This window comes from Periplaneta americana, chromosome 3 (genome assembly GCF_040183065.1).
Source record: "Periplaneta americana isolate PAMFEO1 chromosome 3, P.americana_PAMFEO1_priV1, whole genome shotgun sequence".
Taxonomy (NCBI): domain Eukaryota; kingdom Metazoa; phylum Arthropoda; class Insecta; order Blattodea; family Blattidae; genus Periplaneta; species Periplaneta americana.
Window position 1 is genome coordinate 71,905,047 of NC_091119.1, and position 19,413 is coordinate 71,924,459.

The 19,413-nt window shown below is 34.3% G+C and overlaps 1 protein-coding gene across 1 annotated transcript in view; it reads right to left on the reverse strand.

Annotated features, from left to right (window-relative positions):
* N (neurogenic locus Notch protein) overlaps positions 1 to 19,413 on the reverse strand; it is a 433,061-nt gene that overhangs the window by 3,217 nt on the left and 410,431 nt on the right. Inside the window, exons 21-22 of the mRNA XM_069820749.1 lie at positions 4,811 to 5,140; positions 2,342 to 2,587 (exon numbers count right to left, since the gene is read on the reverse strand). Of these exons, the coding sequence (XP_069676850.1) occupies positions 2,342 to 2,587; positions 4,811 to 5,140 (576 nt within the window). The remainder of the gene's footprint in view (positions 1 to 2,341; positions 2,588 to 4,810; positions 5,141 to 19,413) is intronic.

Consider the following 19,413-nt stretch of genomic DNA (forward strand, 5'->3'; position numbering starts at 1 on the left):
AATGGTGCTTATTACTTGTCTGGCCCAAGCCTTTCATCGAATCACAGAGCAGGTGAGATCAAAATTTTCAGAAGTAGGTAGACCAATTTCCACAGTAAAGAAAATCTTTCTGAAAACTCTGTCCTGAACTAAATATTTCAAAGACAAGGCCCCAGACGTAGCTTTGCCCCCTTCACCCGTTTTAACACATTGGGGTACATGATTGACTGCATGCATATACCACTGTCACAATTTTCAGATAGTGAAAGAAATAGTGATTAGCTTTGATAGGGTAGATGCAAAGGCAATTGGGAGTGCACAGGACCTGTTTTCTGATAAACTGGTAGGTAAATTGGCATGCATTAAATCAAATTTTACATTTTTGCCAGAAATCACAACTCACCTAGAAGAAAGTGTGATAGCATTGGACAAATAACAGAGTTAGTCAGGAACGTTGAAGATTGTATACAAAATGTAAAAGGTGAGATTGGGGACACAGTGAGACAGAAAATAAAATCTGTATTGGATAAAAATAAAGGGTATAGGACAGTGTGCCAAATAGCCAATATTGTGTCAGAAGGACACTTCAGAACTGACATTTTTGAAGAGATTTAACAGCCATTGTGTTTTTCAAATATGCTCCCATTATATCTGTGGAAGTAGGAAGAAGTTTCTCCAAGTACAAAACCGTGTTAGCTGACAACCGCCAATCTTTCTCTTTTCATAACCTGAGGATGACTATGGTGGAGTAGTGTAATGCTAGCTAAGATATGTTTAGTTATTAATTTTTCATATAATTTTAATAGAAGTGACCTAGTGATAATTATTATTTCTATATGTAATATAATAATTCCACTGGGAATGTTTGTTTTACAATACATGTACTTATAAAGTAATCATTAGACCATTATTAATTATAACTCTATAGACCAAAATTGACAATTTTCATTAAGTCATTTTTTTATTGCTTTAGGTCATTTTAAGAGAATTTTAGGAGAATTCTATAGGTCATGTTTTTGGAAAATTTTAGGTCATAAACATCTGGGCCCTAGTCATTGTACTTCTTTTTCGTGCTCGTGGAATTATTTCTAGCTTTGCTTCTTTGTGTTCAGAAGATTTGTAATTAATAGTCAATCAATTACAGACACGGCCTTACAAGTTCTTAAAAACTCCTTGGACGTTTTACACAATCATTTTTACAATTCTAATTAATGTATTTCGTTCTTCTTAAATATGGGCTAACATAACATGATGGTAGGTGTCCATACATGTTGTTATAGTTTTCTGATGCCAGGCATTTGACAATAATGTCATTTGACCTCTTGCACTTCAATATTTTTCAAAGATATTGTCATGGTTAGCCACTGACGCACAGATTTTGAGATGTTCTGAATCCATTTCTTGATTTGAGTGTCCATACATGTAATTTTAATTCTTATTCAGTAATAAAATTATGATTTCTAATCTGTTGATTGTTAAATTGTTCTTTTGAATTTACAGATAGGATGTGGTAACAGTACCCTAGAATGGGTAGCTCTCTCATTTGGAATTCTCTTTCTCAACTCTATGGTGACAAAGTCTGAGAGAAAATGTAACAGTGCAGTGTCTTTTTCATAAGGTTCATCAGTTTGCTCCAGTTTCTCATATTTCATTTCCAAGGTTATTAAATAACGAGCGTTATCTTAAAAATTGTGCACACCATGTATGTATGCACTATATATAAATTACACTTCGTTGTTCTCACAACACTGTTACAATTCAACTGGATCGAAAATAAAAGGCTGTGTATTTAAGGTTAACTGAACTCTGAACTTCATGCAGTCAAATTCACTGTAAGGTATCCACTTATCTCAGAACTCGAAGCAACAGTTTCATCCACTGGTATATAAAAACTGAAAATTTGATAACTTATGATCATTTTTTTTTTCTGTAGATTTAAGTAGCTTCCTTGATGTCCAAATGCAAAATAGCTATCAAGTTTTAAATTTCTCTCACAGGTTCAAGTTAGCATAGAACTGTCTTGCTCTATACTCATGAAACATCATTCAAATAGTTTTAATTCAAGGATGATAAACGATTCTGTTCATTAGAAAAATTTAAACCTCTTCCTCCTTATAAGTAGCTCTAAAATTTGATGTAGTGCAACTATGCAACATTGTGTAAACTTACTTCTAAATATAAAATTAATAACGCTAAAACACTTGGATACTTTACAATGTACAAATGTATGACTTGGCAATGTATACTGATACTTCCCGCTCTATCAATAACCTAGCAATCAAGAATTATTTACACCATTCACTCTCAGTAGCAGCAGCAGCAGCAGCAACCAAACAATGTACAGCCAGTTGTCAGTGCTTACCTTGTCATCCTGTGCATCCCTATTGGCTCCATGTGCCAAGAGGATGTTAACTGCATCTACGTTATTTACAGCAGCAGCCCAGTGGAGTGCTGTCTTGCCCGAATTATCAGCAGCATTTATGTCAGCATCAGCATTGATGAGATCTTCTACCATGCCTTCGATTGCCAACCTTGCTGCCAGAATTAGTGGAGTAGTACCATCATGCATTCGAGCATTCAAATTTGTAGCTCGGTTACGCAAAAGAATCTGAAAGTATTGTTAACATTAATATAATATAGCATCTTGAGGAACTTCCATTTCTCTCTCACAATTTATAGAGTGATATTATATTATTGCCTTCAAAAATAAAATGTATGTATAAAAAATATGTTCACTTTAATATTTGTTGTACCACAAAGTTAGAAAACATAAAGAAATGATACTGTTTTGTATAATATGTAAGCCATTCTTTATCAAGCGAATTCCTTCTCTGTAATACCATACTCCCTTCTTTTCCTACTCATGTCTAAGAACACTTGTTGAGAAACCTTACATTTCAAACATGTAGTGTTACTGCCAACATATTTCCAGAGTTTATTTTATTATGCACAGTCAAGAAAATTTTAAAGTTATATACATGTACATCATAACATTCTACTTTATCATTTGCTTCCAAAACATGTTTATATCATATTTAAATAATTAATAGTTACAAAAAATATATTTAGTAAGCAATTTACATAAAGTTGTTTCAAAATTTTCGATGAAAATAAATGCAGAAAATAGTAATGTGATTCCTTTGAGGAAGATGTCGAACAAGGAGCAAAATTCACATCAATATCAATATAACTGTACAAGTAAACGTTTTCAATTATTTAAAAGGTGGGCTGCCCTGAAAAGACATGGATTAATCATCAATTAAAAGTGTGTATCCAAAGCCTACCCACTTCACTTACGTGATTGGGGTTCTGCATAATTCGGATAGATGGCAGGACTGTGACCTATTTTTCAAGTTGCACACCACTTCGGCAGACCACACTATGGATGATGTGTTTCTGTGGAGAGTTATGTCGTGTACTAGGGTGAGTGTATATGTGAGTGTTCGTGTAAATGTAGTGTAGAGTACGGGTGAGGATGATGAGGAAGGGAGAAGGTGAAATCCCGTGCCAGAACATAGCCTACTCCTGTCAAATATCATAAAGGGGACTACCAGACTTAAAGTCGCCATTAAACGGACAAATCACTATCATCAGTGATATAAGCCATCTCTTCATGTGGAGTGATTTGGGATTTAACCCAGGCATATTGATACACAATCTAGTAACAGAAGATGTGCACAGCCATCTCTCCGAGTCCCAAGGTAGAAATTAGTGATCTGCAAACAGCCTGCATACGACAGTACTGAAATGTTTAAACTAAAAAAGGATACAACTAACTGAAGTATCCCATTACACCCGAAATATAAGCCCCTGCTGTCACCTTTCTCATGTTGAAGAAATACTCTCTCATATAAAATTACAAATTTCTCACATGTAATAGATTATGATAAATCAGATTTCAAAACCAAAATTTAGTTCATAGATATACCAGAATGAAAATTTACAAGACACTGGCCAGATCAAGCCTTACTTATGGCAATAAATCACGCAATATAGACCAAAGCCAATTGATAAGCGATGAAATGAGATTCATAAACGAACTTCGGAGCTTTGCTTTTTTTGTTCCTAAGTAGAACGAAGAACTGGCCGATATAATAAAAGAGAATTAGAAACAACTCCAATTATACTGCAGCTTTCTTAACTGAGTACCAGCAAATTGAAAGACATATTACAAAAATGGATTCTGAAAGAATACCTAAAATACCGAATTATCAACCAAAAGGGGAAAACAAACTAGTAAGACCTCTGAAAAGATGGAAGGATTCTGTAACAGATCTTAAGGGGAGAATGTAGGTACGTTTGGTGACAAATCTCAATATTTCTAACATTATAATCTGAAAAATCCAAGGATGATTAAAAACATTCTTGTCTACTAGTGTGCATGATTCTACCTTACACACATTCAAAGAAAAAGGTACATAAAGTGCACCAATTTAACATGGCAGAGATAGGGACGTACTGATACCTACATTTTCCCCTTAACAAGCCTAACACTTAACAGGAGGGTAGTGGCAGTGGGGTTGGTGATGATGTATATTACAATTCCTCAAAGTTATATTCACTTTCGTGACTTTTTTAGCTTTTCCCCCCTAAAACATCAGTCATGATACAAAAATACATTTTCTTAATTAAAAGTCTGTGCATTCCTATTACTATCCCTTTTAATTCAGTTTTTGATAACATTTATTTTATTATGACGCATCACACATTTCATTCTTACAAATTTTTCAATTGTCAAAAGGAAATGGTAATTCTTTAATTCACAGATTAAGTATATTACAATTATTTGAGTGGAAATACATAAGAATTTTGTTATAATTGTTGTACAAACCTGAAACACTCCCATAGCATCTGCTGCCACGGCTGCATGTAGAGGTGTTCTGCCTGTGTTGTCCTGAGAGTTGGCATCAGCACCAGCATCCAACAGTCGCTTTGCAGCATCAGCTCGGGCATAGCGAGCAGCAAGATGAAGGGATGTCTCCCCTGTCTTATCCATTGTGGCATTCAGTTCTGCGCCCTGAGCTACCAGATCTGCTATCACAGCAGCAGTTCCATCCTCTTCCTCATCCTCGCCAGTGTCCATGCCACCACCTCGGACAGCTGCTACCATGAGTGGTGTCATTCCACAAGGACCTCGTACATCCACATCCTGGGCTCCATCCTGTAACAACACATTATTTGTAACTTGTTACCTATCTTCATTATTACTATTCAAACCAGAAGCTATTCAGATCTTACTAATGAATAAGAGAAAACATTATAGACAAGTGTGGTAAGTACGATCCAAAAATGGCATAGTTTATGTTCAATGAGTTAATGCACCATCATAAATATAACCAAAAATTTTAAATTTTGAGAAAATGTTCTTTAAATGGTGTAAAATTAAAATTATAAGTGCTTTGTTTAATAAATGTAAATTGATATGATTTATTATTTAAAATACTATTTCTGGGTCAAACTTGCCCTGTAATTTGAAGGAATATAATCTATAACATAAACGAGACACAAGTGTTACAGTGTTATCTGCTTCTTGGATCAATACACAGCAATAAATTCCAAACTATTTGCCTTTTTTTAGAATTAAATTATCTACAGCCATTTTGAAACTTCATACCTTAAACGGATACAGATTCCCACTGTTTTATTTCTTTTACAAAAAACAATAGCAAGGTACTACTTACAGCAGAGTTTTATGTTTAAATATAGTTTGGAACATTTATTTTTATAAAGAAGCATTCAAAAAGGTTTTCTTCATAAAGTTTATAACAGCATTTGACAACAAGAATAACAGTTCTAAAGTCCATAAACATATAAATAAACTCCACACTACAGAAGGGAAAGTTATAAAACTAGTAATCAGTAACAACAAAGAATATACACTTCCCAAAGCTATAGTTAAAAACTCGACAGTTTTTACATAAACACATATACAACACAAGACAAACACTTAACAGAGTAATAGAAAATCATGAAAAAAAAAAAAAGCAGTCAGAACTTCTCACTAGCAGAAATGAATCAAATAATAAGTCCAGATAATGGCCAAATTCATGGAGATTTTCTAATAATCCTAAGCCTCAAAGTAAAAGATCAATTGCGTGAAAATATATTTGAAATAATCGGTATAGCACACTACTCACATGGGGGAAAAAACAACAGTCATACCAATAAAAAAAAAAGACAAATCACGAGAGTTGCTAGAAAGCTAACTATTAATAATGGAATGAACTATTAATAATGGAATTCCTCAAGGATCAATATTAAGTTAGAAGTTAGAAAATTGGTCTATCAAGAAGAAAGAAACATCTCAAAAACTATCTATCAATTCTTCACAATACAGCACTGAAAATATAAACCTCAAAATAAACAATGAAACCATACAAGTAAAGCAAACAACAAATTATCTTAGTATCAACATAGCTAGAACATTCACCTTCAAAGAACAAATACATAAAATATCTAACAAAGTGAATACCAGTACCAAAAACAACATACTCAAGAGATTAGGAGGAACTAGATGGGGAGGCATTGTGGACTTGCTCAATGAAACATATAAAAGTTATATAGGCACCGTGCAAGCTCCTCTGGTGGTGACTGTTGTTACTAATTGCAGGACAGTAGAGATAGAGTTGTGCTTGAAGCGTATGGATATACTAACGACTCAGGTTAAACGATTAGAAATATGGATGACTCGAAAAACTGGAAAGGTAAAGCAAATTGCTGTGTTCTTGGGTGCAGTAATGCTTATAGAAACACACCAACTGATATTGTTTTTATTCATTCGCAAAACAGAAAACTGAAGCGGAATGACACTAATATGGATTCAAGCAGTACGCAGACGAAAATAAGTAGTCCTACACTGCTTATAATAATAGGCCAATGTAAAAAAATGTTGTTGTTGTTGTTGTTGTTTTCTAATGCCAGGCGTTTGACAATAAAGTCAATTGACCTCTTGCACTCCAATATTTTTCAAAGATATTATCATGACCAGTCACTGAAGCACAGATTTTGAGGTGTTCCGAATCCATTTCTTGGTTTCAGTTGCACAATGGGCAGTTAGGGGACTGATATATTCCAATTCTATGCAGGTGTTTAGCCAAACAATCATGGCCTGTTGCCAATTTAAATGCAGCTACAGACGATTTTCGTGGTAAATCGGGAATTAACTGTGGATTTTGACGCAGAGAGTTCCATTTTTTCCCTTGGGATTGAGTTATCAAATTTTGTTTGTTGAAGTCTTATAAATCTCTTCACAGAGTAATACGTAGATTTAGTAACAGGTCTGTAAGTAGCAGTGTTGCCCTTCTTTGCTAAAGCATCCGCATTCTCGTTTCCCAGGATTCCACAATGGGATGGTATCTATTGGAATACAATTCTTTTATTGAGTGATATTAATTGAGAGAGCATTTTAGTTATTTCTGCTGTTTGAGATGAAGGTGTGTGTTTAGAGACGATTGATAGAATAGCTGCTTTGGAGTCTGACAATATAACTGCATTCCTAAATTTATTGATGTGGCATGGAAGATTCCTGAGACATTCACTTATTGCAATGATTTCACCATCAAAACTTGTTGTTCCATATCCAAGTGATCTATAAAGTGAGAAGAGACAGCACGTAACACCTGCACCGGCACCTTGTTCTCTGGAGATCAAGGATCCGTCAGTGTATAAATGAAGCCAGTTTTGTGGAGGGTACCTAATATTAGTTGTCTCCAAAGACAATTGTTCCAGTATTTCAGTGTTTACTTCTGATTTCAGTATTTCTTCTGTTAAATTTAGATTATATTCTATATTTAATAGAGTTAAAGGGTTTGGTTTAATTTGTAAGTTTTCTTTTAAATTCAGGATATTGATTTTCTGTTTTAATTCTTGAACAATGGATATGAAACTTTTTTGAGTTTTCAATCTACAGAGAGGACTGTATGAATGCCAATTGTTTCCTGATAATCTGATAAGTTTTTCATATTGAATCAGTGCTTTTTCTTCTATTGTCATTTTGATACTGTTAATATTAGTGAGGAATCTCATAGAATCTATTGGAGTTGTTTTGATTCCACCAGTAATGAGTCTGAGAGCTTGGTTTTGAACATATTCTATGTCGTTTATGAAAGGTGAAGTAATTAAAATTTCTCCGCAGTATGTCAGCACTGGCTGTATAAACATTTTATATGTAGTGTTCAAAGTATTCCTAGAGCATCCCCATTTCTTTCCTGTTAGTCTTTTTAGAAGGGAGAATCTTTTACGAGCTTTTTCAGAAATGTATTTCAAATGGTTGCTCCATGTTAACTTACTATCGAAAATAACTCCAAGATATTTGGATTCATAAGTCCTAGGAAGGTGTTAGCCATTGTATTGGATATTGAATTCTCTTTTTTTTTTACCGAGTGAAAATATTTGGTAGTTACTTTTGCTTAAATTGAGTGTCATCAAATTTGATGTATTCCATTCATGTAGTTGATTTAGAGCTTTAAGAGCAGAATTTTGAATTTTGTCTCTATGTCTGTAAGATCCGGAAGTCCACAAAACTATATCATCTGCAAATAGTGCTGTTTTCATGTTTGATTCCTCTAATAGGGAGGGTAAATCATTTATATAAATATTGAATAAAGTTGTGCCGAGGACAGCGCCCTGAGGTAGACCTCGATAGGTTTGTCTGTAACTAGAAACTGAATTATTGAATTTAGTGGCAATAAATCTTTGACTAAGGAATTCTGATATCCATCTGAACATATTGCTGGAGATACCTAATTTCTGGAGTTTTAGTAATAATTTATTTCTCCAAACAGAGTCATATGCTAACTGAAAGTCAATAAATATTGCCAAGGTATCTTCTTTCTTGTATCTTCTTTATTTCTTGGCCAAGGCGTATGACTTGTTCATTGATAGAGTGTAGTTGTCGAAAGCAGGCTTGTCTTGGTGATAAAAGATTTTGGGATTCTAAATACCAAGTTAATCTGTTGGAGATCATGGACTCCATGGTTTTTGCTATCATGCTTAATAGTGCTATAGGTCGATAACTATTAACATCATGAGCAGGTTTCCCTTTTTTGTGAATTGGTACAATGATTGCTTTTTTTCCAAGCTGCAGGAATTGAGGTGTTCCATGATAAATTGAAAATGGGTAAAAGTACAGACTTGGCTTTTTCCCCCAGATGTTTAAAAAATTCGGAATGAATGTTGTCGGGGCCAGGAGATTTCTTGGTTTTTAAATTTTGTATAGCTAGAGTTAATTCTTTGGAAGTAAAATTTTGATGAAATATTTCAGGTTTTGTACTAGTGATATTGTTTTTATTATTTTTATGTAATTCTCTTTTGATAAATTTGTCAGTTTTTTTTGATATTGGGATGTAATCTGTGAGAGTTTGAGTAGTGTTTATTAAATGCGTTTGCTATATCTCTACTATCTGTTAGTGTTTTGTTATTATGAATAATAGGTTGGCTAGTATTTTCCTGTGTATTGGAAATATTCTTCAGAAATTTATATGTTTTAGTGCTATCGGTTCTGTAATTAATATTTTCAATAAATTTATTGAAACTGTTCTTTTTTGCTGTTATGATTGCTTTTTTAAGAATGGCTGTCTTCTTCCTCCAATCTTGAATATCTTCTGGTGTTTTGCTATGTTCTGCTTTGGTTCTTGCTTTATCTCTATCTTGTTTCAATAAATTCAGGTTTTCTGTCCAGAATGGGGTGTATTTTTTTGGTTTGCCTCGTGGAATGTGCTTTTTTGCAATTTTAAGAAGAGATTCACAGAAATATTTGTTCAATCTATCTGAGTTTGTATTTTCCATTAGTGGTGTGTTGAGCTTGAGGTGTTCGTCGAGTTCTGTTGTAAATAGTTTCCAATTCGCTTTCTTAAAGTTCCATGTTGTTTTGTTATTGTAGGGTTCTTTTCTTCGGTTTTGGTGGAGATGGATAGAAGCAATGACTCTATGGCCAGATCCAGGGTCTTCAATTATTTTTTTCTTGGTTTCGTGATGGATATCTGATGTTACTAGTAATAAGTCTGGATTTGTACCAGAACCAGAATAATGAATGAAAGTAGGGGGATCTTCTTTTCTGTAGACAAGTTCTGCGGTTGTAGTATTTAGGAGGTCCATGATCATTTTTGGTTTACATTATCGTAGCCCCAAAGTTGGGAGTGGGCATTAAAGTCACCGATTATGATAGTTTTAGGTTGTATATCAAACAAAGTTAGATCAAGGGGATTATTAGGTGGGTTATAGGCACTGTAGATTTTGAAATGTTGTTGATTTTTCCATACTTCAATTTTTACTAGTTCTAATTTGTCTCGATTATCCATTTCTTTTATGATTTGAAAATTTGTAATTAATTTCTTTGATGTACCTGCGAGAATTCCACTACTGATCTGTCTACCTTTGGGTAACAGTTTCATATTAAAACCTTTAAAATTAAAATATTTTAATTGGTCAGCATTAAGGTTTGCTTCTTGAATAAGGAAGATATCTATATTATTATCTGAGAGTATATTGGCTAGTTCAGTCTTCTTGGCTGATGTTATACCACCAGCATTCCATTGTAAGATGTTTAGTTGATTCTGTACCATTAAAGTAGTCCCCACCCGGAGATCCGATTGGGGGACTATTTTACCTCCGGATAATTTTACCTTAATGGTACTCATTTCATATTGGAGCGGTTAAATGGCAAGTTGCAGCCGATTTAAGTGAACACCATATTTTAACGTTTTGGTGGCTACTTCATTCACACACAACCCCCAGAATGTCTGGTCGACAGGTCCATTGGACCTAGCTGGGAGATCTTGTTGATCACCAGCTTTCCCTCCTTAAGCCACTGGAGGATGATTTTAGTGCCATAGCAGGTCAGCACTAGGAACAGAAAAGTAGAAAGAGGAGGAAGGAAAGGGAAATGAACCCCTAGGCCTCGAATGCTCTAATGCCGTTGGGGTCGAAGAAAGTAAGAGTTCAGTCAGAGGACTGGATAGGAAAGGGTAAAGAGGGAATTAGGTATTGGATAGAGGAAAATTATACCAAATTCAGTCATTAACTCATCAAGCTGACCAGTGCTAATGGATGAGTAGCCCCTCCCTTTAGTTCAGCTCGTAAAATTATGCTTACTAACAGCTGCACCACGGGAAGGTAGGGATGGGGACATTGGGTATTTGTCCAGGTTGGTTCCTTAAAGCCTTCAATGGGAAGGATTAATGGCTCTCCCCCCTGTATCCGACAGATACCCTTTTGCAGCCATGTAAAAAAATATAATGTGCATATTATATTAAATTTATAAATAACCATTAAGTGAACAACGACGGGAATTTATAATTTATATTTCAATGCTGTATATGCTATTATATTTAAAAGTAAAAACATAGTACATAATTACTGAGTCCTTTACATATACTGTATATTATCTATAATATTAGCAACAATAAATAAATATATTTATTTTTTAAAAGTATTCATATCGATATTTAAATCTTGATTTCAAATGCTGATGGTTCATCTTGGGAACCAACACCCGCAACAAGAATTTGCAATATTCATTTTATTGGAAACGAGAACAGGACACCCCCAAAACCAGCATAACGTTTCAGTTTTTTTTTTTTTTTTTTTTTCAAAATATTGCAAGAAAAAGGCTGCCTCATCTCAACTAGCTTCGGAAAGGTACAAAAGAGACACAAAAAGAAGAAAAAGTGAAAATTTGAATATTATGAAAGGTGAATGTTCAATAAGTGTTATTTCGAGAAACGAAGTAGCCATATAGGCAAAAGTAAATGAAACCATTCTTAGTGATTTTGTTTTTCCTTTCACAATTGAATTGTGTGATTTGTCTACTCATGAGTCTGTTCCATTGCATACCGAACTGGTCACATAAATGTTATAACAAGAGTTCAGGAACAAATTAATGTTTAATGAAATGCAAGGTTTCCAAGATTATTCTTCAATAAGAGATGAGACAGAACTATGAGACGTACCGGGAGTGACATTTGTGGTTTTCAATCTGTTGTTAAAATTGCTGCCAATTGAAACACAATCATACAGTAAGATTAGTAAAGAAAATTGTCTACTTATATTATTTTTAATTAAAATGAAAACTGGATTGTCGTATTCTGCTATGAGGGTGATGTTCGGAGTTCATCGTAAAACTATAATATACGATGTACTTTTACCACCACTTTAATGTTGTTGACATCCACAATGGCTAATTTTGTGTATTGGTCTAGCAGAGAAAGTATTCAGGAAACAATGCCTGCAATATTCAAAAGAAAGTACCCAAAATGTAGAGTGACAATTGATTGTATTGAAGTTAAGTGGAACAATCACTCAACGTGGATCAAAAATGGTGGCCTTCAAATCTATATGCTATGGTGGAAGATCGAGTGACACATTCATAAAAACTGATTGAGGATTATTGACTCTATTAGAAGGTGGTGATGAAGTCAGGTTTGCCTGGAATAAAAACAAACCTCTCCAATAAAGGGGTCATTGTTGTTACTCCACTGTATCTGCAGGATGGAAAATTAACAGCTGAAGAAGTCGAAACTATTTACAGTGTTCGAATTCATGTCGAAAGATGCATTCAGCGAATTAAAATATAAAGAACATTTTACACAAACTATCAATCGAACTACTTCCGTATGTTGATGTTGTTTAGTCAAATGTCCGAAGACAAGTCTGAACCTCACAAGTGAGACCAACAAGGCACCACTTATGAGGAAACTAGGCCAGGAGATCATGGGATAGGGTGGCCAGTTTCTTTCCCTCTCCATTGCATACATAGCTACATATTACACTAATCAGACTTCATATGCATACAAACAATTGTCCTTCCTCTGACACATCGTAAAGTGAGAAAAGTGAAATGTACTGCCTGATAATATGTACATATCAGCTAGAACCTCAATCAGAGGTAGTATGTTGATGATATTGTTCATGTGTGTTGTGTTTTAACGAATTTGCAGTTGCCCATTATTCAGGAAGTGTAATTAACACTACTTTTAGAATTAAATCACATTAAAATACATAATTTATAGAAACATTATACACATATAAATATTACACACGTCATGATATCAATTAATATAAGTATATCAATGTTTTCGTGACATGACTGTTCCCCCTCATTCAACAGTCTGAAATATGATTTAAATTCCAAACTACTACACTGATATTTAAGGAACTCTGTAGTTACATTTTTACACTCCTCTAGCAATACTGAACTTTCCACTGTGTGTATTAAATAATTAAATACATATTTACGGTCACATTACACTTCAGTTCTGTTTTCTGCTTTCAGTATTCTACGTAAAGGACATGGAATATTAAATCGTCTAATTTTAGAAGAGAAGCCGGCATGACGAATCTTAGTTCTTTTTTCGGGAATAGGTCATTAATTCTCCTTCCCTTAGAATGTTTTCCTTTTCCTACTCGAACTGTCTAATTTGTTCATTATTAACGTAATAAAGAAGCACGGCTACATGTTTACATGAACTTCCAAGTCCTGCCGGGCAAGGCTAAGTGCTATTAATAATATTTATTCCACCGTCAATGTATAAAAAGGTCGATTAGAGAAAAAATCACGAATAAGAAAGTAGTAGTAGTAGTAATAATAATAATAATAATAATAATAATAATAATAATAATAATAATAATAATAAAGTATTGCAGTATAAACTTCGGGGGACATGCACTTACTTCAAGAGATACTTGGTAAGGTGGATGAGTAACAGACGTTTGCTGGACTTCTGCTTTTAATAAAGAAAAATCATTTCTCTTCATTTCTTTCTCATTACTCACATGTCCATTAATAAAAAGATTGTTTCCTTTCATTAGTTCTGAACAGAAGAAAATATCAAATAATAGACATTAACATATATGAAGAGTTCGCAGGAAAAACGATGAATGTCACAGTTTTTTAAGGTTGATGTCATTATGTAATTCAATGGATCACTACGAAATTTGTTGTTCTTATGAAAAATGGTAAAAAGGGGAATTATCACCACGAATACAGTAATCCTTTCCTTTATTTTCTATAGAAACAGCACTACATCTTGCAGTTATAGACTCAATTAGATCATTATTTAATCCTTAACAGAAATGTGACATTCATCGTTTTTCCCGCGAACTCTTCATATGGTTCATATGTGGAGGCTAAGAGAAAGGCAGAAAATAGGAAAGACTGAAGAATCCTGGGTTTGCAGTGGAAGACGTGCCCTTGGGCAGAACATTGTGAATAAATGAATCCCTTCTTACTAATATTACAACTTTTTAATCGACAAAAAGCCGCATGTAATTTCTATATCATACATGACTAGTGAATGAATGCCATCCTGTAGTTAACTAGGAACTGAGACACTACGCGGCGCCACCAGTATGATTTCCAGACCCGTGCACGGTGCCTATACAGTAAAACCCCATCCGTCACCGTATTAACCGATTGGTGGATTATCCGACTTCTCTCATGCTCTTTTTGTTTTACAGAAAAAATATGAGTACTGTACATTATATTAGTACGAAATTTTTTTCTGCAGAGTGTTTCTTACAAACCCTTACCCTTACGCAGTATGATCTACTTTTCGAGTGGTCATACTGTCTAACTTCTATGCAAAATGTCTTCCACCGGTGTCAAAAGAAAACGTGTTTGCTACGAAAAAGAAGTGCAAGTAATTGAGTGATTTGGGAAATGAAAATCTGTCTCATCACAATACGAGATAGGAATTACAATTGTGCGCGATTTAATGAAAAACAAAATATAAAGTGCATGGAATTTGTAAATCTACAACATGAGACCTCTACTCTTCCTATCTTTCCACACACAGCTGCCATAAGGAGTTTCCTTGGCCCTTACAAACCTGTCATTGAAAACTAGACTTAATTAATGAACTTATGATCCACTACCTAGCGTGTTATAAGAAAAGACCATGGGGGAAATGACGAAACTGTATTATACACTTAGTTTATGAACACCTTTTATAGTACAGATTATCCGATTTTTTCGATTAACTGTTCACTCCTCTCCCTTCATTACCAAACCTATTGTATGGAGGAGAAATGCTTATAACAATCAAAAACATTCTACTTCGGAAAGCTGAGATGACAGTATCTAGATCCCTCGGAATTATAACTGGAGCTGTCAAAAGCATGCCTAGAATAGCCATTCAAACCTTAACAGAAAATTTAACACTAAAAACTGAATATCTCACGAAAGCTATGATATTATAAGAAAAAATCAAAACCAACATCCATAACTATCTCTGGTTCCAGACACAACTACCTTTAATAAAACTGAAAACATAAAAAAAAAAAAAAACTTAAAAAATTAACTGACTGAATATGATATCAAGGAAATTTCACAAATAAACACAAAATACACAAACACTTTCTCACATCCCCTCAATTTCAAGACATTAAAATACAACTTGACCTCCAAGAACCAGTCTAAAAATCAAGTGACCCACCAGAAGTACTGAAGGCGACAAGCATAGAAACTATAGAAGAAAGATATCCGACTGATACATGGTATAGGGTATAGACTATACAACAGAACAAGTCCTAAGAAAACTGTATAAAAACGTCAAATCAAAGGAAATTGTTTTCCAGTGGATACCATCCCATATGGCTCTGCTTGGCAACGAAGAAGCTGACAAATTAGCTAAAAAAAAAAGCCTCTCTTTAGCATAGAAATCCCAACAAAATTCAAATTAGTAAGGGACCACGCCAGAAGATTGGAAATAAACAACAATCTTGAAGGGCTGAAAGGCGAACTGTATAAAAAAAGTCAATGAAGAAAAACACATTTTAACAAAACCTCGAAGACAAGCAGTAGCACATTTCCGAATATTTGCAGTACATGATTGTCTTATTGAACATGTCAACAAATTGAACTTAATAACAAACTGCCCAGTATGTAATAAAAATAAAATTTTGAACAAACAGCACCTGCTCCTCTATGACAAACTAAGCTCCGACAATAAGAAAAATAACAAGATTGAAGCACTTTGTTGGGAAGCTAGATAAAGAATGATGCAAATCGACTTTTAATTCCCATTCAACTACAACAACAAGAACACATTTATTTTTATATGGCCAAGTAAAGAAAGGCTTTAAGACATGAACAACAGTAAGTGCAAACGAGAGTCTGTACACTAACAGAATGGTAAGTTGTATTTTACTATTCATTCATTCATAGTTTCTGCCCAGGGCAGAACCCAGCATTCTCTAATGCTCCCTCTTGTTTGCCTTCTTCTTTGTTTCCACAATGATCCACATATCTTAAAGCTATATATCATATGATATTTTCTCCTGCCCCAAACTTTCTCCCATTCACCATTCCTTCCAGTGCATCCTTCAATAGGCAGTTTCTTCTTAGCCAGTGACCTAACCAATTTCTTTTTCTCTTCCTGATCAGTTTCAGCATTATTCTTTCTTCACTCACTCTTCCTTAGTTCATTTTCCAGAGGTCCACAGAAAATACTTCTTTTTCTAATAAAAGCTTCCTTTGACAATACTATCCTTCTTTTGACTTCCAGGCAGTAGTTCATGTTCCTATTTATAGTATACTCCAAGTATTTGAAGCTTGTTCCACAACCTCATTTCGAATTCCCACATTTATTTTATTTCTCTTCTGACAACCATGGTCTTCATCTTGCTTGCATTTATCTTCATCCTATACTGCTTACAGACGTCATTTAGCTCCACGAGCATATCCCTCAGTATCATCTCCTCTCGTTTTCTCCAGCCATGGGACTGATGTCAGATGGTCTATGGCAAGTCCTTGGCCTCACTTCATTTCACCCCCTTTGGTCTGATTACCTGGTTGGGTTCTTTCCGAGGTTTTCCCCAACCATAAGGCAAATGCCAGGTAATCTTCTGGTGAATCCTCGGGCCTCACCTCATCTCACTACATTTCGCCAAAAAATTGTAAAAAAATTGTAGAAAATTGCAAAATTGTAAAAAACTTTCTAAAAATTGTAATTGTAATCTTGTAAAATTTTGACTCGTTCCACATCTTAAAGCTTCATTGCTAATGTAAGATCTATGGAATATAATAAATGAAATGAAAGGGGGAAAAAAATTCTGCTAATAATAACATATCATCAGCAAATATTATGCACTCATTCTTTTTCCTTCTACTACCATCCCTCTATGTTCTGAAAACAGTTATATTTTAGCATAAACTGTAGAATATGAAATTAGTTATAAAGAACAAAATGAAAACAATATGAACATAAAGAACATTAACTGTAAAAAGTTTTCAGTGAAAAATTCAAAGAAAAGCAAATTGATTAATCAGTTATTTCATTATGCTGTGCTATTGTGCAGTTATCTAGTGTTGATGGATTGATAACAGCATAAATAAAGAACTATTAAAGATAATTGCATGAAATTTTGCATGGTTATTGTATATGTCATTGATAATGGTATTAATTGTGGTTCCACATTCAAGAAAGTGAAGAACAAAGTTCTCGTCTCATTTTCCCAGAAAAATAAAAATGATTCATTTTCTGATTAAACTAATTTTTTAATTTCAGATAGAGTAAATTGTGCCATTGTATCCATGAAGGTGCATCTAAACAGTTCAACTTTACGCATTCAAGCAATGCATGCAAGATTGATATTTAATATATATATATAGTGAAGATGACGTTCAAAATCGCGCACCATGTAGGCACAAAATCTTTATGCATCTTAATTGAACACGCATTTTAAACTTGATTCTTTCAATATTCTTCCCAGAATGCATGTGTACACGCATGGAAAATTGAACTGTGTAGATGCAGCTAACAGCGTGTGGGAAAATATCAGAGATAGTATCAAAATTGCAGCTGAGCAGAGCATAGGTTATTATGAAACTAAGAAAAAGAAACCATGGTTTGATGAAGATTGTTGCATGGTAGTAGAAAGAAGGAAACAGGCAAAATTTAAATTCTTACAGGATCCAGTTGAGGAGAAGAGAGATAATTATTTCAATGAAAGACAGGAAGCAAGTCGTACACTTAGGAATAAAAAGAGAGGTTACTTGAAGGAAAAACTGAATGAGGTAGAAACAAATAGTAAGAATAAAAACATTCGAGATTTATATAAGGGTATAAAGGAATTTAAGAACGGATATCAGCCAAGGATAAACGTGATCAAGGATGAGAATGGTGACTTGCTTGCAAACTCTCCATCAATCCTAAACAGATGGAAAAACTATTTTGCGCAACTACTAAATGTACATAGGCCAAATAGAAATGATCGGGACGAAATTGAAATACAAACTGCTGAGCCATTTATACCCGAACCCATGCTTTCAGAAGTCGAAATTGCGATAGAAAATCTGAAAAAGTACAAGTCTCCAGGTATCGATCAAATTCCAGTAGAATTAATACAAGATGGTGGAAGTGCATTACATAGCGAAATTTATAAACTTATACTTGCTATTTGGGAAAAGGAAATTGTACCAGAACAATGGAAGGAGTCCATAATTGTACCTATTTTTAAGAAGGGGGACAAAACCAACTGTGGTAACTTTCGAGGAATATCACTTTTGTTGATGTCGTACAAAATTTTGTCCAATATTCTTTTGAGAAGATTAACTCCGTACATAGATGAAATTATTGGTGATCATCAGTGTGGTTTTAGGCGTAATAGATCGACTATTGATCAGATTTTTTGTATTCGACAGATAAGGGAGAAAAAATGGGAGTATAAGGGTACAGTACATCAGTTATTCATAGATTTCAAAAAGGCATATGGCTCGGTTAAGAGGGAAGTATTATATGATATTCTTATTGAATTTGGTATTCCCAAGAAACTAGTTCGATTAATTAAAATGTGTCTCAGTCAAACATACAGCAGAGTCTGTATAGGTCCGTTTCTATCTGATGCTTTTCCAATTCACTGCGGGCTAAAGCAGGGAGATGCACTATCATCTTTACTTTTTAACTTCGCTTTAGAATATGCCATTAGGAAAGTTCAGGATAACAAGCAGGATTTGGAATTGAACGGGTTACATCAGCTTCTTGTCTATGCGGATGACGTGAATATGTTAGGAGAAAATCCACAAACGATTAGGGAAAACACAGAAATTTTACTTGAAGCAAGTAAAGCGATTGGTTTGGAAGTAAATATCGAAAAGACAAAATATATGATTATGTCTCGTGACCAGAATATTGTACGAAATGGAAATATAAAAATTGGAAATTTATCCTTCGAAGGGATGGAAAAATTCAAATATCTTGGAGCAACAATAACAAATATAAATGACACTCAGGAGGAAATTAAACGCAGAATAAATATGGGAAATGCGTGTTATTATTCGCTTGAGAAACTTTTATCATCTAGTCTGCTGTCAAAAAATCTGAAAGTTAGAATTTATAAAACAGTTATATTATCGGTTGTTCTGTATGGTTGTGAAACTTGGACTCTCACTCTGAGAGAGGAACAGAGACTACGGGTGTTTGAGAATAAGTTGGTTGG